This window comes from Chamaea fasciata, unplaced genomic scaffold (assembly GCF_029207755.1).
Source record: "Chamaea fasciata isolate MVZ Bird 193981 ecotype frontalis unplaced genomic scaffold, bChaFas1.0.hap1 SCAF_19, whole genome shotgun sequence".
NCBI classification, from domain to species: Eukaryota; Metazoa; Chordata; class Aves; order Passeriformes; family Sylviidae; genus Chamaea; species Chamaea fasciata.
Genome location: NW_027094104.1, coordinates 9,818,424 through 9,836,987, shown reverse-complemented (window position 1 = coordinate 9,836,987; position 18,564 = coordinate 9,818,424). Strand labels below are relative to the sequence as shown.

At 49.7% G+C, this 18,564-nt stretch overlaps 1 protein-coding gene across 2 annotated transcripts in view; it reads left to right on the top strand.

Moving 5' to 3' along the window:
• The first annotated feature begins 2,973 nt into the window (after window positions 1–2,973).
• GAS7 (growth arrest specific 7) overlaps window positions 2,974–18,564 on the top strand; it is a 75,655-nt gene continuing 60,064 nt past the window's right edge. Inside the window, exon 1 of one of the 2 annotated variants that reach the window (XM_066200776.1) lies at window positions 2,974–3,257. In XM_066200776.1, coding sequence (XP_066056873.1) covers window positions 3,075–3,257 — 183 coding nt within the window. In that variant the 5' untranslated portion in view covers window positions 2,974–3,074. The remainder of the gene's footprint in view (window positions 3,258–18,564) is intronic. The other variant, XM_066200775.1, reaches the window with a different exon arrangement.

Below are 18,564 nucleotides of genomic sequence, written 5' to 3'. Positions count from 1 at the left end.
GGGATGGTTTTGAACATTGTCAGACCTGCTGTGTACTGCCCAGAGAACACCTGCATGCAGCTGAGATGCTTCGGCTGAGCTGAAACAGATGGTAGGAGCAAAGGCTGAGACTGAAAGCTGGCCAGCTCATCCCAGTGCCTGGTACCCCTGAAGAGGCAAATCTGCATGTTCCTGGGATGGCTCCTGTACCTCTGGCTCTGATATGCTAGATAAAAAAGACACCTATGCTCAGAAATAATTTTCCTCACACACCAAGCTTGTCCCTCTTTAACACCCTTCACAATCCAGACAGTACATGATGCAGAAGCAAGCACAGGTCCAACCAAGCCTTTGGCAAGAGCTGCTCTCTGTTCAGGAAGCAAAGCCGTCCTGCAAGGTGAGGAGAAGGACTAGACATAGCTCAAGAGAAACCAACCTGGTCATTATCTGCAAAATGAAATGGCAATTATTTATGGAACTGTTCAAGAGATATTTACCTCCGGTGATTAAAAGGCATCGTCTGACAGGAACAGAGCCTTGCTGCTTACAGACTGGATATTTGTGCACAAGCCAAAGGCAAGTCATAGTAACAGGTTTAGAAAGAAAATTTAAAATATAAATTAGGCAAGTGTTAACGTTTGGGCTTGCCTGCTAAAAAGCTGAAGTTTGTAATTGCTTCAGGGAGGAGACAACCCTAGGACTGAAACCCTGCTAGAGGCTTTCCCATCAAGAGAGTTCATGCAAAGAAAAACAGGAGGCTGCCAAAATATTAGAAAGGGAGATAGTGAGAAAAAAGAAGCTGCAAGTAGAGGAAAAAAGATCAGAGAATAAACCAAAGAAAATACTGAAGCATTCTGTCAACATCAATCTTAAGAAAAACAATATTTAAATCAAAATTAATTTTGGTTTAAATATTTTTATGTGAACGCTCAAAACTAAGTGCATCTGAGTTGCAACATAGTAAATCTGAGTTTTTATATTCTGAAGAAAAATACAGGATTTTGTTTTGATTTCAGCTCTTGCCATCTATAAATGGCATTGTTGGAGAATACTGCTGATAGATGTACCTGGATGTGTGCCACGATATCAGGTCTGTGGGGTTTTGCCAAGCAAGGCACAGCTGGTGTGATAATACCACATAATGGATCATAGATCAGTAGTTATCAGCTTAAATACTTATCAAAAGGGGGTGATTTTAAGCAATTTATCACAATTCAGAGAATCAAAAATAGAACTGTGAAAAAAAAGGCTGAAAATGGTTGAAAGAATCCTAATAAAAAATGCTGAAGAGCTCTGATCGGTGCTGTCTAAATGAAGGACAGCTACATTGAAAGTCACCTTCTGAAAGGTCTGGGAGAAAGGCTTCAAACTGGAGTGTCACACGTGTGCAATTCACACACGAGCTACAGCCAGACACACATGAAGCAAGGGCAACTCACACGGGAGCACGAAGCTAGGTGTGCACTCAGACAAGGGCTGCAGAGACACATGCACTTGAGGATGTGTCACACACACACTTCACACGTCTTTAAGCGTGCCAAATAATGTCTTTCAGGCAAAATGGATCTCACACCCTCGGTTGTGTGTAACAAATGCACACACACACAGTGAGTGTGCCAGACATCTGAGATGTCTCACGCTCAGGCAGAAACGATTCTCTCCAAACACACACAAATGTCTCAGACACAGAGGGTCACACATGTAGGGTGTCAGACACGCATGATGCTTTACCCACCATCTCAGACACACAGGTGACAAACACACAGTGTCACACACACTTCAGGCACACTCAGGTGTCTCACCTGGCGCCTTTCACCGACACACACGGGTGTCCTGTTGTCACAAACACCGTGACTCTTGTACACACGGCTGCCTCTCACAGACCTACACGTGGGCATCACTAACACATCCACGAGGTGACACAGTGTCTGTCCCTCACACACAGACACACACACACACAGACACACACACACACACACACAGAGGGGCGTGGAGCACACAGAGAGTCCTCGGAACGGTGCCTGTCACACACACACGGGTGTAGAGCACACAGAGCACATAGAATCCCTCGGAACGGTGTCTGTCACACACGGACACACAGACGGGTGTGGAGCACACAGAGAACAGAGTCCGACGGAACAGAGTCTGTCACATACAGACACACAGAGGGATGCGGAGCACAGAGTCGCTCGGAACAGTGCCTGTCGCAGCCACACAGAGGGATGCGGAGCACACAGAATCCCTCGGAACGGTGTGTCACACACAGACACACAGAGAGGGGTGTGGAGCACACAGAGAACAGAGTCCGACGGAACAGAGCCTGTCACATACAGACACACAGAGGGATGCGGAGCACAGAGTCGCTCGGAACAGTGCCTGTCGCAGCCACACAGAGGGATGCGGAGCACACAGAATCCCTCGGAACGGTGTGTCACACACAGACACACAGAGAGGGGTGTGGAGCACACAGAGAACAGAGTCCGACGGAACAGAGCCTGTCACATACAGACACACAGAGGGATGCGGAGCACAGAGTCGCTCGGAACAGTGCCTGTCGCAGCCACACAGAGGGATGCGGAGCACACAGAATCCCTCGGAACGGTGTGTCACACACAGACACACAGAGAGGGGTGTGGAGCACACAGAGTCCCTCGGAGCGGCGCCTGTCACACACAGCCCCACGCGCGGCGTTCCCCGCGCCCTCTCCCACCCGCCGTGTCCCCCCGGCTCGCCCCTCGGGGTCACTCACACGCGTCTCCCTCTCGCCGTCCCGCCGACACCAGCGCCACACGCACCGCCCGCCCCGCGCACCCGCACGGCCTCTCCTCCCGCCGCTTCCTCCCCCTCCTCCTCCCACCACTCCTCCTCCTCCTCCTCCTCCTCCCTCTCTCGCCCTCCTCCCCTCGCCCTGCCCGTCCCGCCTCTCCCGCCCCACCCCGAGCCGGCGGTGCCCGTGGGCGCCGGGCGCCGGGGCTGCTCGGCTGCCGCTGCCCGCGCTGCCCGCGCCTGGCGCCCGCCGGCCCGCAGCGCGGCCCCTTCAGCCCAGCGGGGCGGGCGCGGAGCGGCGGCGGCGGCTGCGGGCGCGTCCGGGAGGGATGTCGGGGACCCGCTGCCAGGCGCTGTACCCCTTCTCCGGGGAGCGGCACCGGCAAGGGCTGCGCTTCGCGGCGGGTGAGCTGATCACGGTGCTGCAGGTGCCAGACGGCGGCTGGTGGGAAGGGCAGAAGGAGGACGGGCTGCGCGGCTGGTTCCCGGCCAGCTACGTCCAGCTGCTGGAGGTAGGAGCGGGGCCGGGCGGGGGGCGGGAGGGGCCGGCCCGGGGATGTCCCGCGGGGGCACCGGCGGTCCCGGGGGGCACACGGGCTCATCGCGGAGCTGCTGTTGGATTCCCCCCCTTCGGCATCGCTGTGCCTCTGCCCCGGGCAGGTGTCCCGGCACCCCGGGCTGGGGCTGCCCGGTGCTGTAAGAATCCGCTTGTCCAGCCTCGCTCCGGCAGCCAGAAGGTTTTGTGCTTGTAGCTGTAGCCATGGAGAGGCAGAGCTCAGGTGCGTGGCGACCTGCGGGCTGCTGAGGACGCTTGGGTTTTCACGGTCGCTGAGGAGCAGCAGAAGTCGGTGGCTGCGGTGATGCGGCCCCTGTCAGTCGCTCACGGGGGTCAGATGCTGGGCAAGTTCCTCTCCCTCCTCTCTCCCTCGCCCGCTCCCACTCCTCATTTCCTTTCACTGAACATGTCGTGGCGTTACGTTGTGGAAGAGGTAATTCAGCACAGAATTACAGAATGGGTTGGGTTGGAAGGGACCTTAAAGATCATCCCATTACTCCCACTCTGCCTGGTTCCACTAGACCAGGTTGCTCCAAATCCCGTCCAGCCTGGCCTTGGATACTTCTAGGGCTGGAGAAGCCGCAGGTTTTCTGGGCATCCTATGCCATCCTCGCAAAGGAGAATTTCTTCGTAATGTCTAATCTAAACCTCTCCTTCTTCAGTTTGAAGCCATTCCCCCTTCACTCCATGCCCCTGTCCAAAGTCCCTCCCCAGTACCTGTAGATTCTAAGTTCTCCCTGGAGCCGTCAGTTCTCTCCCTGTGTTGCAGCAGTTCCCCAGGCAGCTGCAGACACCTCGCTGCCATACCTGTGGCATGGCTCAGGGAGCCCCAGCAGGGTTAAGGCTGGTTGTGCAGACCCAAAGGCCATGGACTTTCTGTCAGGATACCAAAAAGCTCCGTCATCTTCAGTCATTTTCAGGGCCCTGGCAGCTGGGGTGACAGTTGGATTCCCACCTCGGGACTGCTTGTGCCTGAATGTGTTTATGGCTTCCAGTCCATGCAAACAAGACAGCATGTGAGGGGTAAAAAAAAATACGCCCCTGAAAAGTGTCTTCACAATCTCTGCCTGTGAATTCTGAAACATCTCGTGCACTAAAGCAAGAACTTGCCATGACCCCATCAGTCCTCTCCTCACTGGCCTTGCCCTGTTGTCATTTGGAACTTACACCGAGGCTGTGGGCACGGCAATGGTGTCTGGGAGCATCCCCCTGCAGGGACAGGGCTGAAGCCATTCACAGCACACTCCTCAGGTCAGCCTCTGTTTGTCCTCCAGGTTCCCAAGGAGAATCAGCCAGCCTGCTTTGTTTATGTTCAAGGCAGGCAATGCCTGTCCCAGGTTTTCCATGCACACGTCCCACGGAATCCAGAGAGGCAGGAAGCAGAGTCCTGAGCAAAAACCTGCCCACCAGCTGCATGTAGAGCAATGTTCTATGAGCAAAACACTCTGTGCAAAAGGACATTTTGCCCACAGATCTGGTGCTGCCTTTTCGTTTCTCTTGTCCAAATAAATTTTTAAAAATCTATGATGTTTCCATTGACTTCCTGATTCTTATTATTTTTCCTGGAAAGATAGGAAAGTCGAAGCAAGAGTTGCCCACACAGTGCTACAAGAGTGAGGCCACGGACTTTCCTGTGCAACTGACGCACTTGGGATTTCATTTGTTAGTTTCAGAGTGTGGGAGTCCTGTTGTTTGTCAGTTTTGCCAGCTACAAGATCATTTATTGAGATACCTGAATGTTTGTGGTTTCACAAATTGCTAAATGTTTACACATCTAGGAATTTGGGAATTGTTTGAGGAAAAATGTATCTAGAGATGTGAAAGATTCCGCTCAGCAAAGGCAGTGGGGAATTGCTTCAAAGTACCATAATTTTGCTTTTCTGTCGTCTCCTTCTCAGGAACTCTTCATTCCTGGCTTAAGTCAGAGCAAGCTCAGCTCAGTGCCCACAGCCCCACAGATGTGCTTTTTTGACCCTTGGCTCGTGTACCACTGACAGCTTTGATGGACACCACTTGCCCACACAGCCTGGCCCTGTTTCTCTTGGGCAAACCTTCAGACAGAAGGCAAGAAAAATGGCAGGGGCTGAGTGTGTTCGCTCTGGCATGTTTTCCTTTTCCCCAGAGATGGTACCTAATAAGGACTATGAGCTGGAGTTAAAAAATTCATCAAATGAGAGCTCGTTAACCAAATCCATAGGATCACAGGTGCTTGGCACACATCAGGGGAGATGTGTGAGAAGGAAGCTCTGTGTGTGTCTGTCTCTCATGGCTCTGTTCAGGTAGCCTTTCCCTTCTCTATAGGTAGCTTATCCCTTGTGTGCAGGTAAGCAGCTTGCTCAGGGACCTGGTCTAACTAAAAGACACCACAACAGAAATACTCTCCTTCTCTGTTCTCTGATCCGAGTCCCTGCTCAGCCACGTTGACATTAGAGCTGATGTCAGGCAGGTGGTCACAGTGCACGTCCAGATGTGGCCGTGGGCACGAGTCTCCTTTCTGTACCAGCCAGCCCTTCCATGGGCTTTGAATGGCCCTGGCCCTGCAGCTCTCAGTAAGGTTCACTGCTCTGTCCTCAGCTGAACCTGACCACACATTGTTGTTTGAAGAGGAAGATGTTACTGTCTCCCTCTGTCCTGCCCTCATTTCCCTGTGCCCAGTTTCCCCAAGAACTACTTGTGCTCTCTCTGGAGCCTGAAGGAGAGCTGGCTGCATTTTCTGCCGCAGCAGCGACTGAACGTGCCTCATGGCATTGCCTGCCTCCACAGCACTTCTTTTCTCAGCAAGGTCCTTCGGTGGCTGGGAGCTACCAGAAGGAGGTGGCCTTCTTCTGAAGCCTTTGTGATTTGAAGCCTGCACTGTGTTTAGACAGGAAGGCTGCATTTTCTCATTCACAGGGCTTCACATTTACCAACCCTGGGATCTCCTCTGACAGCACCGGTTCGAAAGTCTGTGCTGAGTTTTGGTCCTGAGCTGAAAGAGGGAAGTGGGAATGGTGTGAAGAACAGCAGAGAGGGGAAGCTCTCCCACCCTTGAGCAGTGATTGGGCAGCCAGTCTGTGGTGTGCTGGTTCCTGAGGGATAAAGGAGGAGAAGGAGTGAGTGTTCCTGATGCTGTCACTGACTTGGGAAGAACCTGCTGCACCAACAGCCCCTGGGTGTCCTCACAGGCAGCCAGGCTGTGGAGCTGCCAGCACTGGTCATCCAGACAGCTCCAGCTGGCTTCTCCAGGAGCTGAGGACAGGGCAGGGTCTCCTGCTTTGTGTGCCCTCACACTGTGTGGTAGAGCCGGGGAGCTCTGAGAAAACCATGAAAGTGGCTTCCAGGAAACAAAGCCCAGTGCCAGAGATGGATATTCCTGAGGGATTGTTGCCTTTGCTGCCTTCTGTGTTCTTTTGCTAGCAAAAATGTGTCTTCAGTTCATTCGTCACACAAGATCAAGGAAAGGACCAAAAATGTGGTAAATGTGGGGCAAGAGAGACACAGAGAGGTAAAGAGATAAAGACATTTGGCATCCTTTTGTTTACTGTTCCTGTGGCTGCTGCAAGCCTGGAGTGGAGGGTTAGAGGGAAACGGTGATGGCTGGAGGCTCCTGCTCAAGGCAGTGATGGGAGCAGTGAGAGCTGGAGGATCTCATTGTAGGGACAAGCCAGAAATGACATGTCTCTGTGAGCTCTGGAGAGGATACCACTGTCAGAGAGCAAAAGTGGTAGCATAAACCAAAAAACTATCAAAAGCAGAGAGCAAAGGGAGAAAGGGAGGGTATCAGCTTCGTGGTGGAGCTCCAGATGGATCCCCTGAGGCTGGGCTGGTTGGGAGCAGTTGAGGAGGCTGCTGTGGTTTTAATCACGGAGTCACTGGGTTGGAAAGGACCTTTGGAGATCAGCTAGTCTGGCTTGCCTGGCTGTGTCTGCCAGGTTTCAATGTGTGCAAGGGTGGACACGACAACTATCCTGGACAATGTATTCCAGTGTTTAACCACCCTCACAGTTTTTTGTTGTGTCCTTTAAAGGGACTTGTGTCCCTTTAAAGGGATGTTCCATGTTTTAATTTGTGCCCATTGCACCTCATCTTTTTGCTGTCTATCACTGAGAACAGTCTATGTGGTTTTTTTACTGTCCCCCCATAGATTTTTATTCACATTGATAACATCCCTCTAAAGCCTTCTTGTCTTGATGCTAAACAGTCACAATTCTTTCAGCCTTTCTTTCTATGACAGATGCTCCAGTCCCTTAATCATCCTCATGGCCCATTGCTGGACTCTCTCCAGTGTGTCCTTATCTTCCTTATGTTGGAAAACCAAGTACACTTTCTTACACTGCTGTAGATAGTAGGTTAATGGAGAAATGGTCCCTGAGCATGAGAATCCATGGACACTAGAGGAATCCTGAAGACTGCTGTCAATTCATTTGGTTTTGCTTTGGCTGAACTTGGTCTGTGAGCAACAGCACCCTTCTGCAAGCTGAAGGGCTTGGGGAAGGAGGAGGATGTTGTTGCTTGGTATCCATATCCTACTGAGCAGATACCATCAGCTTCAACCCTCACCCCTCCTTTGGTGATTAATAGTTATGGCAGCTGTGAGACCTGAAAGTCTGGGATTTTCCGACCCTCTCTTCCCTCCTGTGTGCTTTATGTTTTTGCCTGACCTTTTGACCATTGTGCAGAGACCTACAGGGCCCCTCAGCACCAGACTGTCGCAGCCCCAGGTTAAGCAATTGGCCTTCCCAGCCTGGAGCAAGAGGGAATCTGTGCAGGTGCAGGTGAGGAGGTGGTGTACACAGCTCCAGAGCCAATGGAGTGTGTGATACACCAGAGGGATTTCTCAACAGCTCATGTTGCTTATCCCCAGGCTGGCTGCCTCCTCACCCCAGCTGCATCAGGATGCTTGGGATGATGGTGTGTGTAGAAAGATCTATACAGCTCCAGACGTAAGAGCAACCTGGCACAAGGCTCAGGTGCTCCAGTTTGTGACAACCTTTATGGTGCAGGGATGTTGAGAAAGTGGGGTAGTGCGTATTCCAGGAAGTGCTTTGCATGGGACCCTCTGGAGGAACCTTTGTTGCGTCTGTTTTTTCTAGACAAGTGATTTTTGGAGTGTTGGGGAGATGTATCATTCAGTCACACTTGCGAGTGGTTTCTTTTGAAAACCTATTTTTGGGCCTTGATTTTTGTATTTGTAGTTAACTAGAAATCACTTATATAAGCAGCAGCAGCAGCAACATATGCAAATTTGCTGGAAATTGTCAGCACTTTTTATAGCTTCAGTCATCCCACAGATGTAAGTCTCTGTATGAAGCACAGCATGTGCTTCCAGAATGGATGGAGGTGGCTCTGGAATCTGACTGAGCGGGCTGGACTGAGTAGGACTTGGAGCTGCCACTGATCTTATCTGCACTCTCCACAGCTTGATTTACCAGAACTGTGAGGCACTTAGGGAGGAAGGAATGTGCTTCTCCCTGGTGCAGGCTTCACCTGCAACTGTTCAGACAGATGGTTCATTGCTTCCACTGCCGTGCAATAACTCACCTCACCTAAACCAACCGGGGACAGGTGGAGATGTGCAAACAGCTGAGCCTGGAGGTTGTTGCACATCCAGCTGCGGGAGGCATGGCATGGAACGGCATTCTGCTTCCTTTGTGGTGCCTGGGGAGTCACAGAGAAAAAGGATGAAAGGAACACACAGAAATTAAAATGCCTTTTATTTATTTTGTAATAACAGAGAATGTGTAGAGGATTTCTGTTCCAAACTGCTCTCTGCCGTCATGGGGGCTGTAAGATGTGTGGGATATATATTAAAAGGGAGGATGTTTTGGTATCTGTTGCAACAGAGCTTTTCCTGATGCACTAAGGAAAATAAAGTTGTGTGTGCACCTGGATGGCTGTGGGTACCTCAGCCCTGAGCTCTTTGTACATGCTGTCCTTATCTCCTGCGTGCAGCAATGGTGCTTTGCTTTCTCAGAAAGTTCTTCTACATCCGTGGAGTTTGTTGTCTCACTCTCTCTCCTTCCTCCACCTCCCCACTCAACAATCAGCTTCACATAAACTTCATGAAGAGCCACAAGAGCTGAGGGGATGTGTGCTGATCTCAGGCACAGATGTGACTGCTGCCACTGCTTTTTTCTACGGATATTCTGTGGAGCAAGGTTGGTTTTCTTTCTCTTGGTGCAGGGATGGGTCCCTAATGAAGGCAGAGGGAGAGATTTGCATGGCTGTAGATGGAACCGGCTGTGGGTGTTGCCTCAGGGGAAAAAAAGGCTGAAGTTTCCAAAGTTCAGTGCTCACGGGTGCTGAGGCTGGTCTGCTCTGCATGATTCAACAGGAAACTTGTCCAAAGTGAGATGTTCGTGAGCAGAGTGACAATGAGAATCCTGTGGCATTACCTTGTGGTTTAGTTTCACACTGTCTTTTTCCTCTCTCTGACTTTCTGTAAGTGTATTTTTTAGAGTTGAAACTGGTGATCATCTGACCACTGATATTTCTGGCAAATGTGAATGAAATCAAATATAAAAGGGTGAGGGAATTACGTTTTGCCGCCAGAAAATCGCTCTTTAATCAAGGTTCTGAGGGAATTTGAAGCCCCAGGAGAACGTGAAGAGGATGTGATGCTGCAGTTCACAATCCCTGTTATCCATCTAGCGATAATTGTCTCACACTGTTGAAGTTACAGATAAAATGTAAAAACTGAATGGTACCATAAATAGCCAAAAATTGTGAAGGGAAGGGTCTTAATAGACGACTATGGCATTTTTTGTGAGCTCTTCTGTCCCATGCACAAGTTGGGGTATTGCAGAAGCTGGGCTCACAGCTGCTGCTTCTGTAACAGGTGAGAACAGTCACACTGTTGGCCCTACAAGAATTGCATAGGGCAGGATTTATAAGGATGTTTTTCCTTTATCCTTAGCTAAAAGATGAAAAAGTGCCATGGAAAGCTTAAACTGGAGTATCCCTTACGGCCTGTGGATTACAAAAAGAGTCTAAAAACAGTCTCCCTGCAGACGTCTGCCTTCTAGATGTGCAAGATTCAATGAGTTGCCGTGCACCTGCAATTTAAGGGTGGATATAGAGCAACCATGAAAAATGTGGACGGTTTAAAGACTCACTTGAAGATTGCTTTGTTCCCTAAAGAATTTCCAGCTCATTCTGTGCTCTGAATGGGGCACATGTCTTGTAGGAAAATACAAGAGTGATTTCTGCAGCAGTGAACGTGGGGAACTCAAGTCTCACGTTCCAGCTTGGGTGCAAAATGCACCTTCAGTGCCTTGAGTGTTGTGCCACAAACACTGGTGCTGAATGTACCACACGGCATTTTATACTGCATGTAGTTTAAAAAGACACAGTAGGAACAACGAGAAGATGCCAGATACTTATTTTCTAAAAACAAAGCTTTGCTTTGGTGTCCAAAATGGAAAATTCGGCTCTGTAATCAAGACCAGGAAATTCTGGCAGCTTTGATGGAATTTGGTGTTTTCTACTTATTTCACTTTTATTTGTGGGATAATAAATCACCAGGTGGAATTAACTGGTCATTTAACTAACCAGATTAAGCCTGTGTTTTATGCTCCATGATTCCTTACCTTCCATGGTTGCTTGTGCTCTTGAAGCACAATATTATCAGTAATGTGCCCCAATGCGCATTATCAGAATCTGAGCGTGTTCTCAGGACTTGCTTTTGTTATTTTGCTGACTGCTGACACCAAGTGCCATCCCAAAGACAGAACACGCTGTCTGTTTTGGAGAAGCCCCACAATAACAGCAGCAGGCAGTATCTCTCTTTGGAAATGTTTGGGTGTGTTGATGGGAAGTTGTTTTTCTTGAGGCCACGCTGCTACAACTCAGGGCGGCAGGAGTTTCTCACTCTGCATGTGTTCATCCTGTTCCCCCCATCGAGAGCAAAGGGAGCCAGCCACTACTAACTTGTGTCTTGGAGTGTTTGACATAAGGCACTGATATTTCTGTCTCTTGATTTATGACACTGCCGGGGAGCGCTCATTCTGGGCAGCTTTCTCAGCATCCAGCACTTCTGGACCGTGCCTTGCTCCCTTGTGCAAGGCAGGTTTGCTGACGCCTCCCAAAAGCTGGGGCTGGGGTGGCTGCTCCCTCTGTGTGCTCATTTCCAGGGATCTGCACAGCTCTGCCTTTGCAGGCAGGGACAGAGGACCTGGGGAAACCTGAAAGCAGCATAATGAAACTGGTGGTCCCCATGCTGTTCCTTGCCCACTGTCATCAGTTCATGTCGCTTCAAAGTGTCATTTGCCGTATTTAATTACCTGGCACACTCCCTTTTATTGCTATGAGCCCTTGAGTGTGCAGAGCAGCGTGAAACCAGGGCCAACAGTTTGCTCAGCCACTGCTTTCCAAGTTTGTGCTTCAAGTAGTGTTTGTCTTGAAAAATTTAAGTATGCTTTAGCGTATGTGGAATTTTTTATGTCACGCCACTGTGTAAAGCATTACCTGAGGAGCTGCTGTGCAGGATTGGTATGTGGCAGGGTTGTTGATAGGTTTGTCCTGTACCTGCAGAGCAGGTGAGCAGGCTGAGCCTCTGTAGCACAGGGTTAGGCGTGAGAGAGCCCCTTGCATACCTGCCATAGCTGCAGGAGCGCACTTGTGATTGAGAGGGAGAGCAGGCTGCACATTTTCCTGGGATACAGACACCGTGGGGCCTTCTCTGTACCTGCTGTGGTGACTGCCCTGGGGAGCAATCCTTTTACAGGCATATGGAAAAGCAGAGAAAGCTTTTTGCTTGTACTAGTAATCCAGTTTTCCACATCACGCTATCAAAATAGCTTTTGTACTAGCCTAGTACATGTGTGGTTTGCTTTTTTGCTGGCACATTCCAGAAAGGGGTGCCATGGGTTACTCAGGAGCTGCCACTCTGCATTTTGTAGAGTATATCTGGCAGCGGAACAGGCCAGTGTCTTTTAACATCCACTTTTGTCAGCATTTGTGAGCAGTCCCCTCAGTACTCAGTCATCAGCATGAGGCACTTTGGAGTTAATTTAGGCTGACTGACAGATGACTTTGGTCACTAATCTTTGAGCTCCTCAACAGGTGCAGATGTAAAGGTTGAAAACCTTTCTTTGACATTGTTTGAGACCTGTCTGGCATTTTTCCTACATTCGTGGTTGGTAAGAGCAGACTGTGCAGACTGTTCTTGAGCCACAGATATTCCCACTGTGATGCTGGCAGCAAAAGCACCGTGGTCTTCCAGTGTTTGTTTGAGCACTGAGTTTGTTTACTGCACAGATCTCTCAGGGCTTTCCCAGCTCTGTGGCACTTGGAATGGCCTCTGCTGCTGCAGTATCCAGGAAAAAAAATCTATCCAGCTTTAACTCCTTTGCTGGCTCTCACTTCATGTGCCCATATCCACCGGTTCTTTGCTTCTCTTTGCACTGTGGAAAAACCCCCTCAATAACAGGTAATTAGAAGTAATAAGTCTTGGGAGGACCTGGGGTTTTGTACTGTGAAATGGACGAGGCCAAGGTCCATAAGGAAGGTGTGTGATGTTGCAGAGTGCTCCGATGAGATGTTCTTTGATTCTCAGCAAAGAAGGGACACAGCAGATGTGAAAGCTGCAGAGGATCTGCCCTGCCCAGCGGTGCCAAAGCAGGGGCGAGCTGCAAGGCTCTAGCCCATCACAGAGAGGGAAAGCAGGAGCTCCTCTGGGCTGGAAGTGAAGTCTGGAATAATCAGGCTGTCCCATAAGCACTGAATTTTCGTCCTTGAAATGCACTCTCAGTCTCAGCGAGTCTAGCAGTGGGTAGAAGGGAGAAAGGTGTGAGAGTGGGGAGGGATCAGAGGGACAAAATCAGAAGTCTCAAGCTGTTCATTTGATCTTCCCAAACTTGCCCTTATGTTTCACTTGGAATCATGGTAAAAACTTCCTTGAAATCTGCTAGCTCAGAGTTAAACGTCACTGTTCACTGCACCTGCAGTGTCCTTGCTGGCAGTTCAGCACCACTTGTGGCTCCTCTTCACCCCCCCACAGCCCTTCTGCCAGGGACAGGCCAAGCAGCTCTGAGGCTGCTTGAGAAAAATGCAGCAGTGGAATGGGGGGTGTGGAAGGGGTTAACGGGAAGCAGCTCCCTGGGCTGCTAAAAGACCAGCTTGTGTGGAAGTCTGAGGGAAGGAACAGGGATCTTTGAGCTTGACGTTGTTTGGGACCTGAAAAGTACAACAGGATTTCAGTTATTACCTCCATATGTAATACTTTGCATTTATTCCTAGCGTGTTTTGTTTCCTGTGTTGTTGCCTGTTCTTTGAAGACTTACCAGAGCTCATGTCAACAACCATGTATGACCTGAACGTGTTTACAACACAATTCTCACTTTCCTGAATTGTCTGAGGAGTGACTGGCATCATCACTCCTCAGACACATAACCAGACCTTTGTGGCTGACCTTTGATTTTAGGAAGACTCTTTTTGCTTCTGCTCTTTGCCTTCTGGTTTATCTATTTCTTATTTTGTATAGTAGGTTTTTCACTCCTTGTCTGCTTCTTTTCTCCTGGAAGTCTTCATAGAAAGGAGTTCATGCTTTCACAGGCACACCTGTGGTAGTTGGTCTAACAGCAGATCTCAGCACTCCCAGGAGTACCACACACAGATTCTCATGCCACCATGGCTACAACATTGCTATTGAGTTTATTCTGTCAATCTGCTTAATTTTACTGGGGCCATCTATGAGCACTTTCAGTACATTCTTTTAAATTGGCTGCCTGGATCTGCTTTGTCTTCCTGATCCTTTCTAATTCACTTATTTAGCCCTTTGTTCATGTTTCCAGAATGAAACCCTGCAGTTGCCGTGTGCTGAAATGCTCCTCCTTGAGCCATTTCCACAAAACCACAAAGCCAGACATACAGTGACAAGCTAGTGCAGGACAGGAGCAGTTCCACTTGCTACAGAAGTGAAATTTGGTCGTAGAAGAGGCAGAGCTGGTGAGCTTTTGGGAGTGGGTTAGACAGAATAATTGGTACAGAGGAGTTTGGAGGAGAAAAAAAATGGAGATGAGGAGTGACAGAGTTTGCAAGGGGTGACAGAGAATGAAGAATTAACAGAGTTAGGATTTGATACAGATATGGCAAAGTGCCACGTAGAAATTGCACAGAAGAGGGATTGTGTTTCCAAGGGGTGAGCAAATGCTTAACGCAGAAAGGAACAGACAGAAACTGGTTTGATAGATGTAGTTTGTTTTGTAGTCCTGAAGAACTGTGTGCAGAATTCAGTTTAAAAATGCTGCTGAGGGCTGTGTGTGCAGCACACAGCTGAGCAGTTCCAGCCCTGCCCATGTAATGAGCTGCCTGAGCAGCAGATTAGCTTCTACTGTGCCAGCTGCTGTATAATAGGACTAATTCATTACCCAAGGCCAAGTAATCACTCTCAATAGCAAGATTTAGAAGAGAGCCTATGACTTGTCTCACTGCGCTGCAGACTGCTGATGATCACAGTGATAACTGAGACCAAATGATGACTGGGAATAACCTCAGTCTGTTACGGAATGAAGAGCAGAACTTCAGGTATTTCCAAAAAGAAGTCATGTTTAAATCATCTTTTGGAAAATAATTTTTTGATGGACCTGAGTCAGTGAACCCCTGTGCAGAGTTCCTCTGAGCTGCCCTGCCCCGGGGTCTGGGGACTCCCTCCCTCCAGCTCCCTCCTCTGCTCTTCACCAGCACCATTTACTAAGGCTGAATATGAATCTTGAATATGACTCTTCAGTGAGGGACAAAGCTTTCCCTCAGTGCTTGCCAGAAACATCGTCATGAGCCAGAAACATAATTCATCTCTGGGTTGGGGCTGTGGCAAATTCTGCTGGGCAACTTGCTGGCAGTGCTGGGGAGGAGATTTTGCTGGTGCAAATCACTGTTTCCAGCACGCTGTGATTGCTGTAGCCAGTGCCCTGTGCTGCCTGGTGTGCCACAAGCAGGATGCTGCCTGCTCGTGTGACAGGATGTCTGTGATTCCATCCTTGGGAATCTTGTCAGTTTGGAGGTGGGACTGCCACATCTCGGAGGTGGAGTAGGAGAGGAGGTCTGCTGGCCGCATTGGAGCCCCACGTTGAAGACAGGGAACCCACAGATGGAGACCACCAACCACATGCAGCCCGTGGAAAGGGAAAGGAGCTGAGAACTGCTGAATGCTTCAACTCTGCCTGCATTTTTTACTCAGTTAGGTCAGAGAGTTTGATCACAGGGCTCCACCCAGTGATGCTCAGCAGGGTCTTTCTATCACAGTCTTGTAAGCTTGCACACAGTGGTTTTGGTGACACGCGGAATGAAGCTGGCTGCACTGAGAAAAGCAGCTTTTTGCTGGGCAAGATGTGAATCTCTGGAAATCCCTCTCTGCTAGGCTGCAGCTGCAGCAGTAGTAAGGCAATATCTTCAGCTGAAGGAGTTAAATATCCCACCCCAGAAAAGAGCAGGCCAGATCTGAAAGCTATTCCTGTAACACTAATTTTGATCTCAGCCCTGTTTCCTGTCTAAAGACTTTTCTCTTTCAGTGGAGATCACAAAATGTTGCATTTACTACTTTTGTTCAGAGCATGCTGAGAAAATATCTTTCAGCTCCAGAGGTTCCCTCTCTCAGGAGCCCAGCCTGAGGAACAACAACCACAAGTTACAGCGTAGTTTCAGTTCTCTATATTGTTAAACAGTATTATTCCGAAGAAAATAACACACTGAATTATGCTGCCATTATGTAGCAGAGTGTGATTAGTTGCGCACTAGATTCAATATGTTTAAGCATGCAGGACAATTACTAGAGTGAGGCCAAAACCAAGATAACCTCTCAGATTTCCCCTCAGATAAAACAGGTTTTATTTTTCCTCACATGGTGAGATCCTGCAGCTGTGCAAAATTCGCCAAAAAAATTCCTTCTGTAATCCTACCAACTTTTTTCCCCTTAATCCAGTCAATTACAGGAACTTGAATAGCACAGAGCTTCTGCAGCAAGAGCAGCACGGCACTGCTGACCCCTCTGAAGTGCCAGCGAGGGTGGGGGAGGCAGACACTGCGCTGTGGGGGCTGCAAAGGAGGGCAGAGTGTGCACAGATGCCGCAGGCACAGGCATCCTGCAGATCCCAGGCTGCTGGGAAGCTTTGGCTGTTCCAATTCAGCAGCAGGCACAGAAATATTTGGAGTTGTGAGAAGGATGTTTGGGCTGCGGCAGGTGAAGACATGGCAACGCTGGAGACTGAGCTGCTCTGGGCTTCCCTTAAACCCTCTTGTGCCTCCTTCACCCCATCTGCACTCAGCAGCTGCCCCTTGAAGGCTCTCTTGAACCTCCCTCTGTGCACTGGTCCAGCTCTCAGTGCTGGTGTTTTCCTGGGCTGGCTTCTGCGTGGTGTGAGCTCCCGAGGCCACCGAGCACCAGAACCTGTTCAGAGTGGATGCTGAGGGTGGGCAGAGGGGCCAGACCTCTGTCTGCCACCTCAGAGCCTGCCCTGTTCCCCTGTGGCTGCAGCAGCCTGGTCTCCAGGAATGCTGAATGTGCCCCGTGCTTCTCTGGATGGAGGCTGGAACAGTTTGAGCACACGGGGGAAAGGTGTTAGAGATGGCACCAGAGCCAGACCTCAGCTGGTCACTGACACGTGGGTGTGCTGCTCTGAGAGGTTATCTCCACCTCCGGACAGAGCTGTCCAGCCCGTCTGTACAGATGGGGCAGGAGATGCTCATTTCTCCAGGGACATGGGATAAATATTGGTTTATGCCTGGCAGGAGCCGCCCAGAGCTCACCAGTGGAGAGCTCCTGGGATGGGGTGAGCGAGGGCTCCTCCTGGCAGCCTCCCTGCCTGATGGGGTCTCTGTGTGTGTTTGGTGTCCACTGGCTCATTTTGGGCTCCAGGAGAGGAGGATTAACCAACCTCCTGTGCCAGGTGAGCAGCTCAGGGGCAGAAACTGATAGATGTGACTGCAGTTTCTTCTTCTCTGCATGGAGCCAAGCACCACATAGTTCCTCAGGGAGCTGCTGTGCTGTGCTGTGACCATCCTGCTGCCCCAGGGAGCCATTAGAAATGCCAGCACAGGGTGTCCAGGGGGATGGCAGGTTTCCCATAAGCTTCAAGGATTGTTTGTGCTGTAGTGTTCCAGCACGGACAGGTGAGAAGCCTCGGGGCAGGAACTTGTCAGTCCTGCAGACAGTGAAGAACAAGTTCATCCTCATTTCAAAAAGATGAAACACTCCAATTCCTCTGCAGCCAACTGAGGAAGAGAAATTCCTGAGGTCAGTCTCTCCCAGTGCTTTTTCAGATGTCCAGCCTGAAGGAGCTGGGTTGTCTTTTTCTCCCTGCTGATCAGAGAGCTCAGCTGAGGTCTGCAGTCCTGAGTGGAGGCAAGAGGATGGAGCAGCTCTGCCTGTGGATGTGCTCAAACAGGCTGTATGGCAATCCCCACAAGGAACTGCACCGAGATGTAGTTTTCGTGTCTTGCCAAGCTGTTCTTCTCTTGCTAAGTCAGAGAGCAGGAGCCTGAGGGTGTTGTTATCAATCTGGAGTTTGAATTCAGCATCTGTTCTGCATCGTCCTGCTTTTTTCCCAGGCATGAGGCCAAGGTTTGGTGTCCAGGAGGTGGGACCTGCCTGCAAATGCAGGGCTGTGCTCAGCCTCCCCATTCCCTCCTCCACAAACAAGGCTGCTGCAGCAGAGCAGGGAGGTGCAAATATGATTTTTACAGTCCAAAAAGCGGCTCTTAGCTTTGAATTAAATTTTCCCAGAATTAATTTTTTCCCCCCCCACCTTGCATCTGTCTGAACCCAGCACAAGTGTTCAGGCAGCACCACAGGTGTCACAGAGAGGTTCCCCAGGACTTCACTGGAAGTCTCAGAAGGGAAGTAGCACAAACAGTGAGGTGCCCTGAGCAGGACCAGCTCCTGACAGAAGGAACCCTGTAGGACCTTGGTGCTCCGGGTAGTATCGAGAGCTTCCATGACTCCTGGATTAGCTGTACCAAAAGCTGTGCTGTAATACTTGGGGTTTTTTCCTGCTCTTCAAAGGGTAGCAGCTTGTGATCTGGAAATCTGTGACCATTTATTTGGATGTAAAGTCTAGATTAAAAATGGAATTCTATGTTTTTCACGAAAGCATATGACTTAAAAAACCCGTGGACTTAAAAATCCCATTTAAAGTATTGGAATAGAATCGGCAGACTCAACAGAACTTTCTTGTTTTCCCTAGGTTTAATTTTTGTTTTGCAGTCCCAGGCTTCAAAATACCTCAGCTGCAAATACTACCATAATTCACATGCAAAAGCTTGCAGAGGTTCATGTGGAGAGGGTTTAT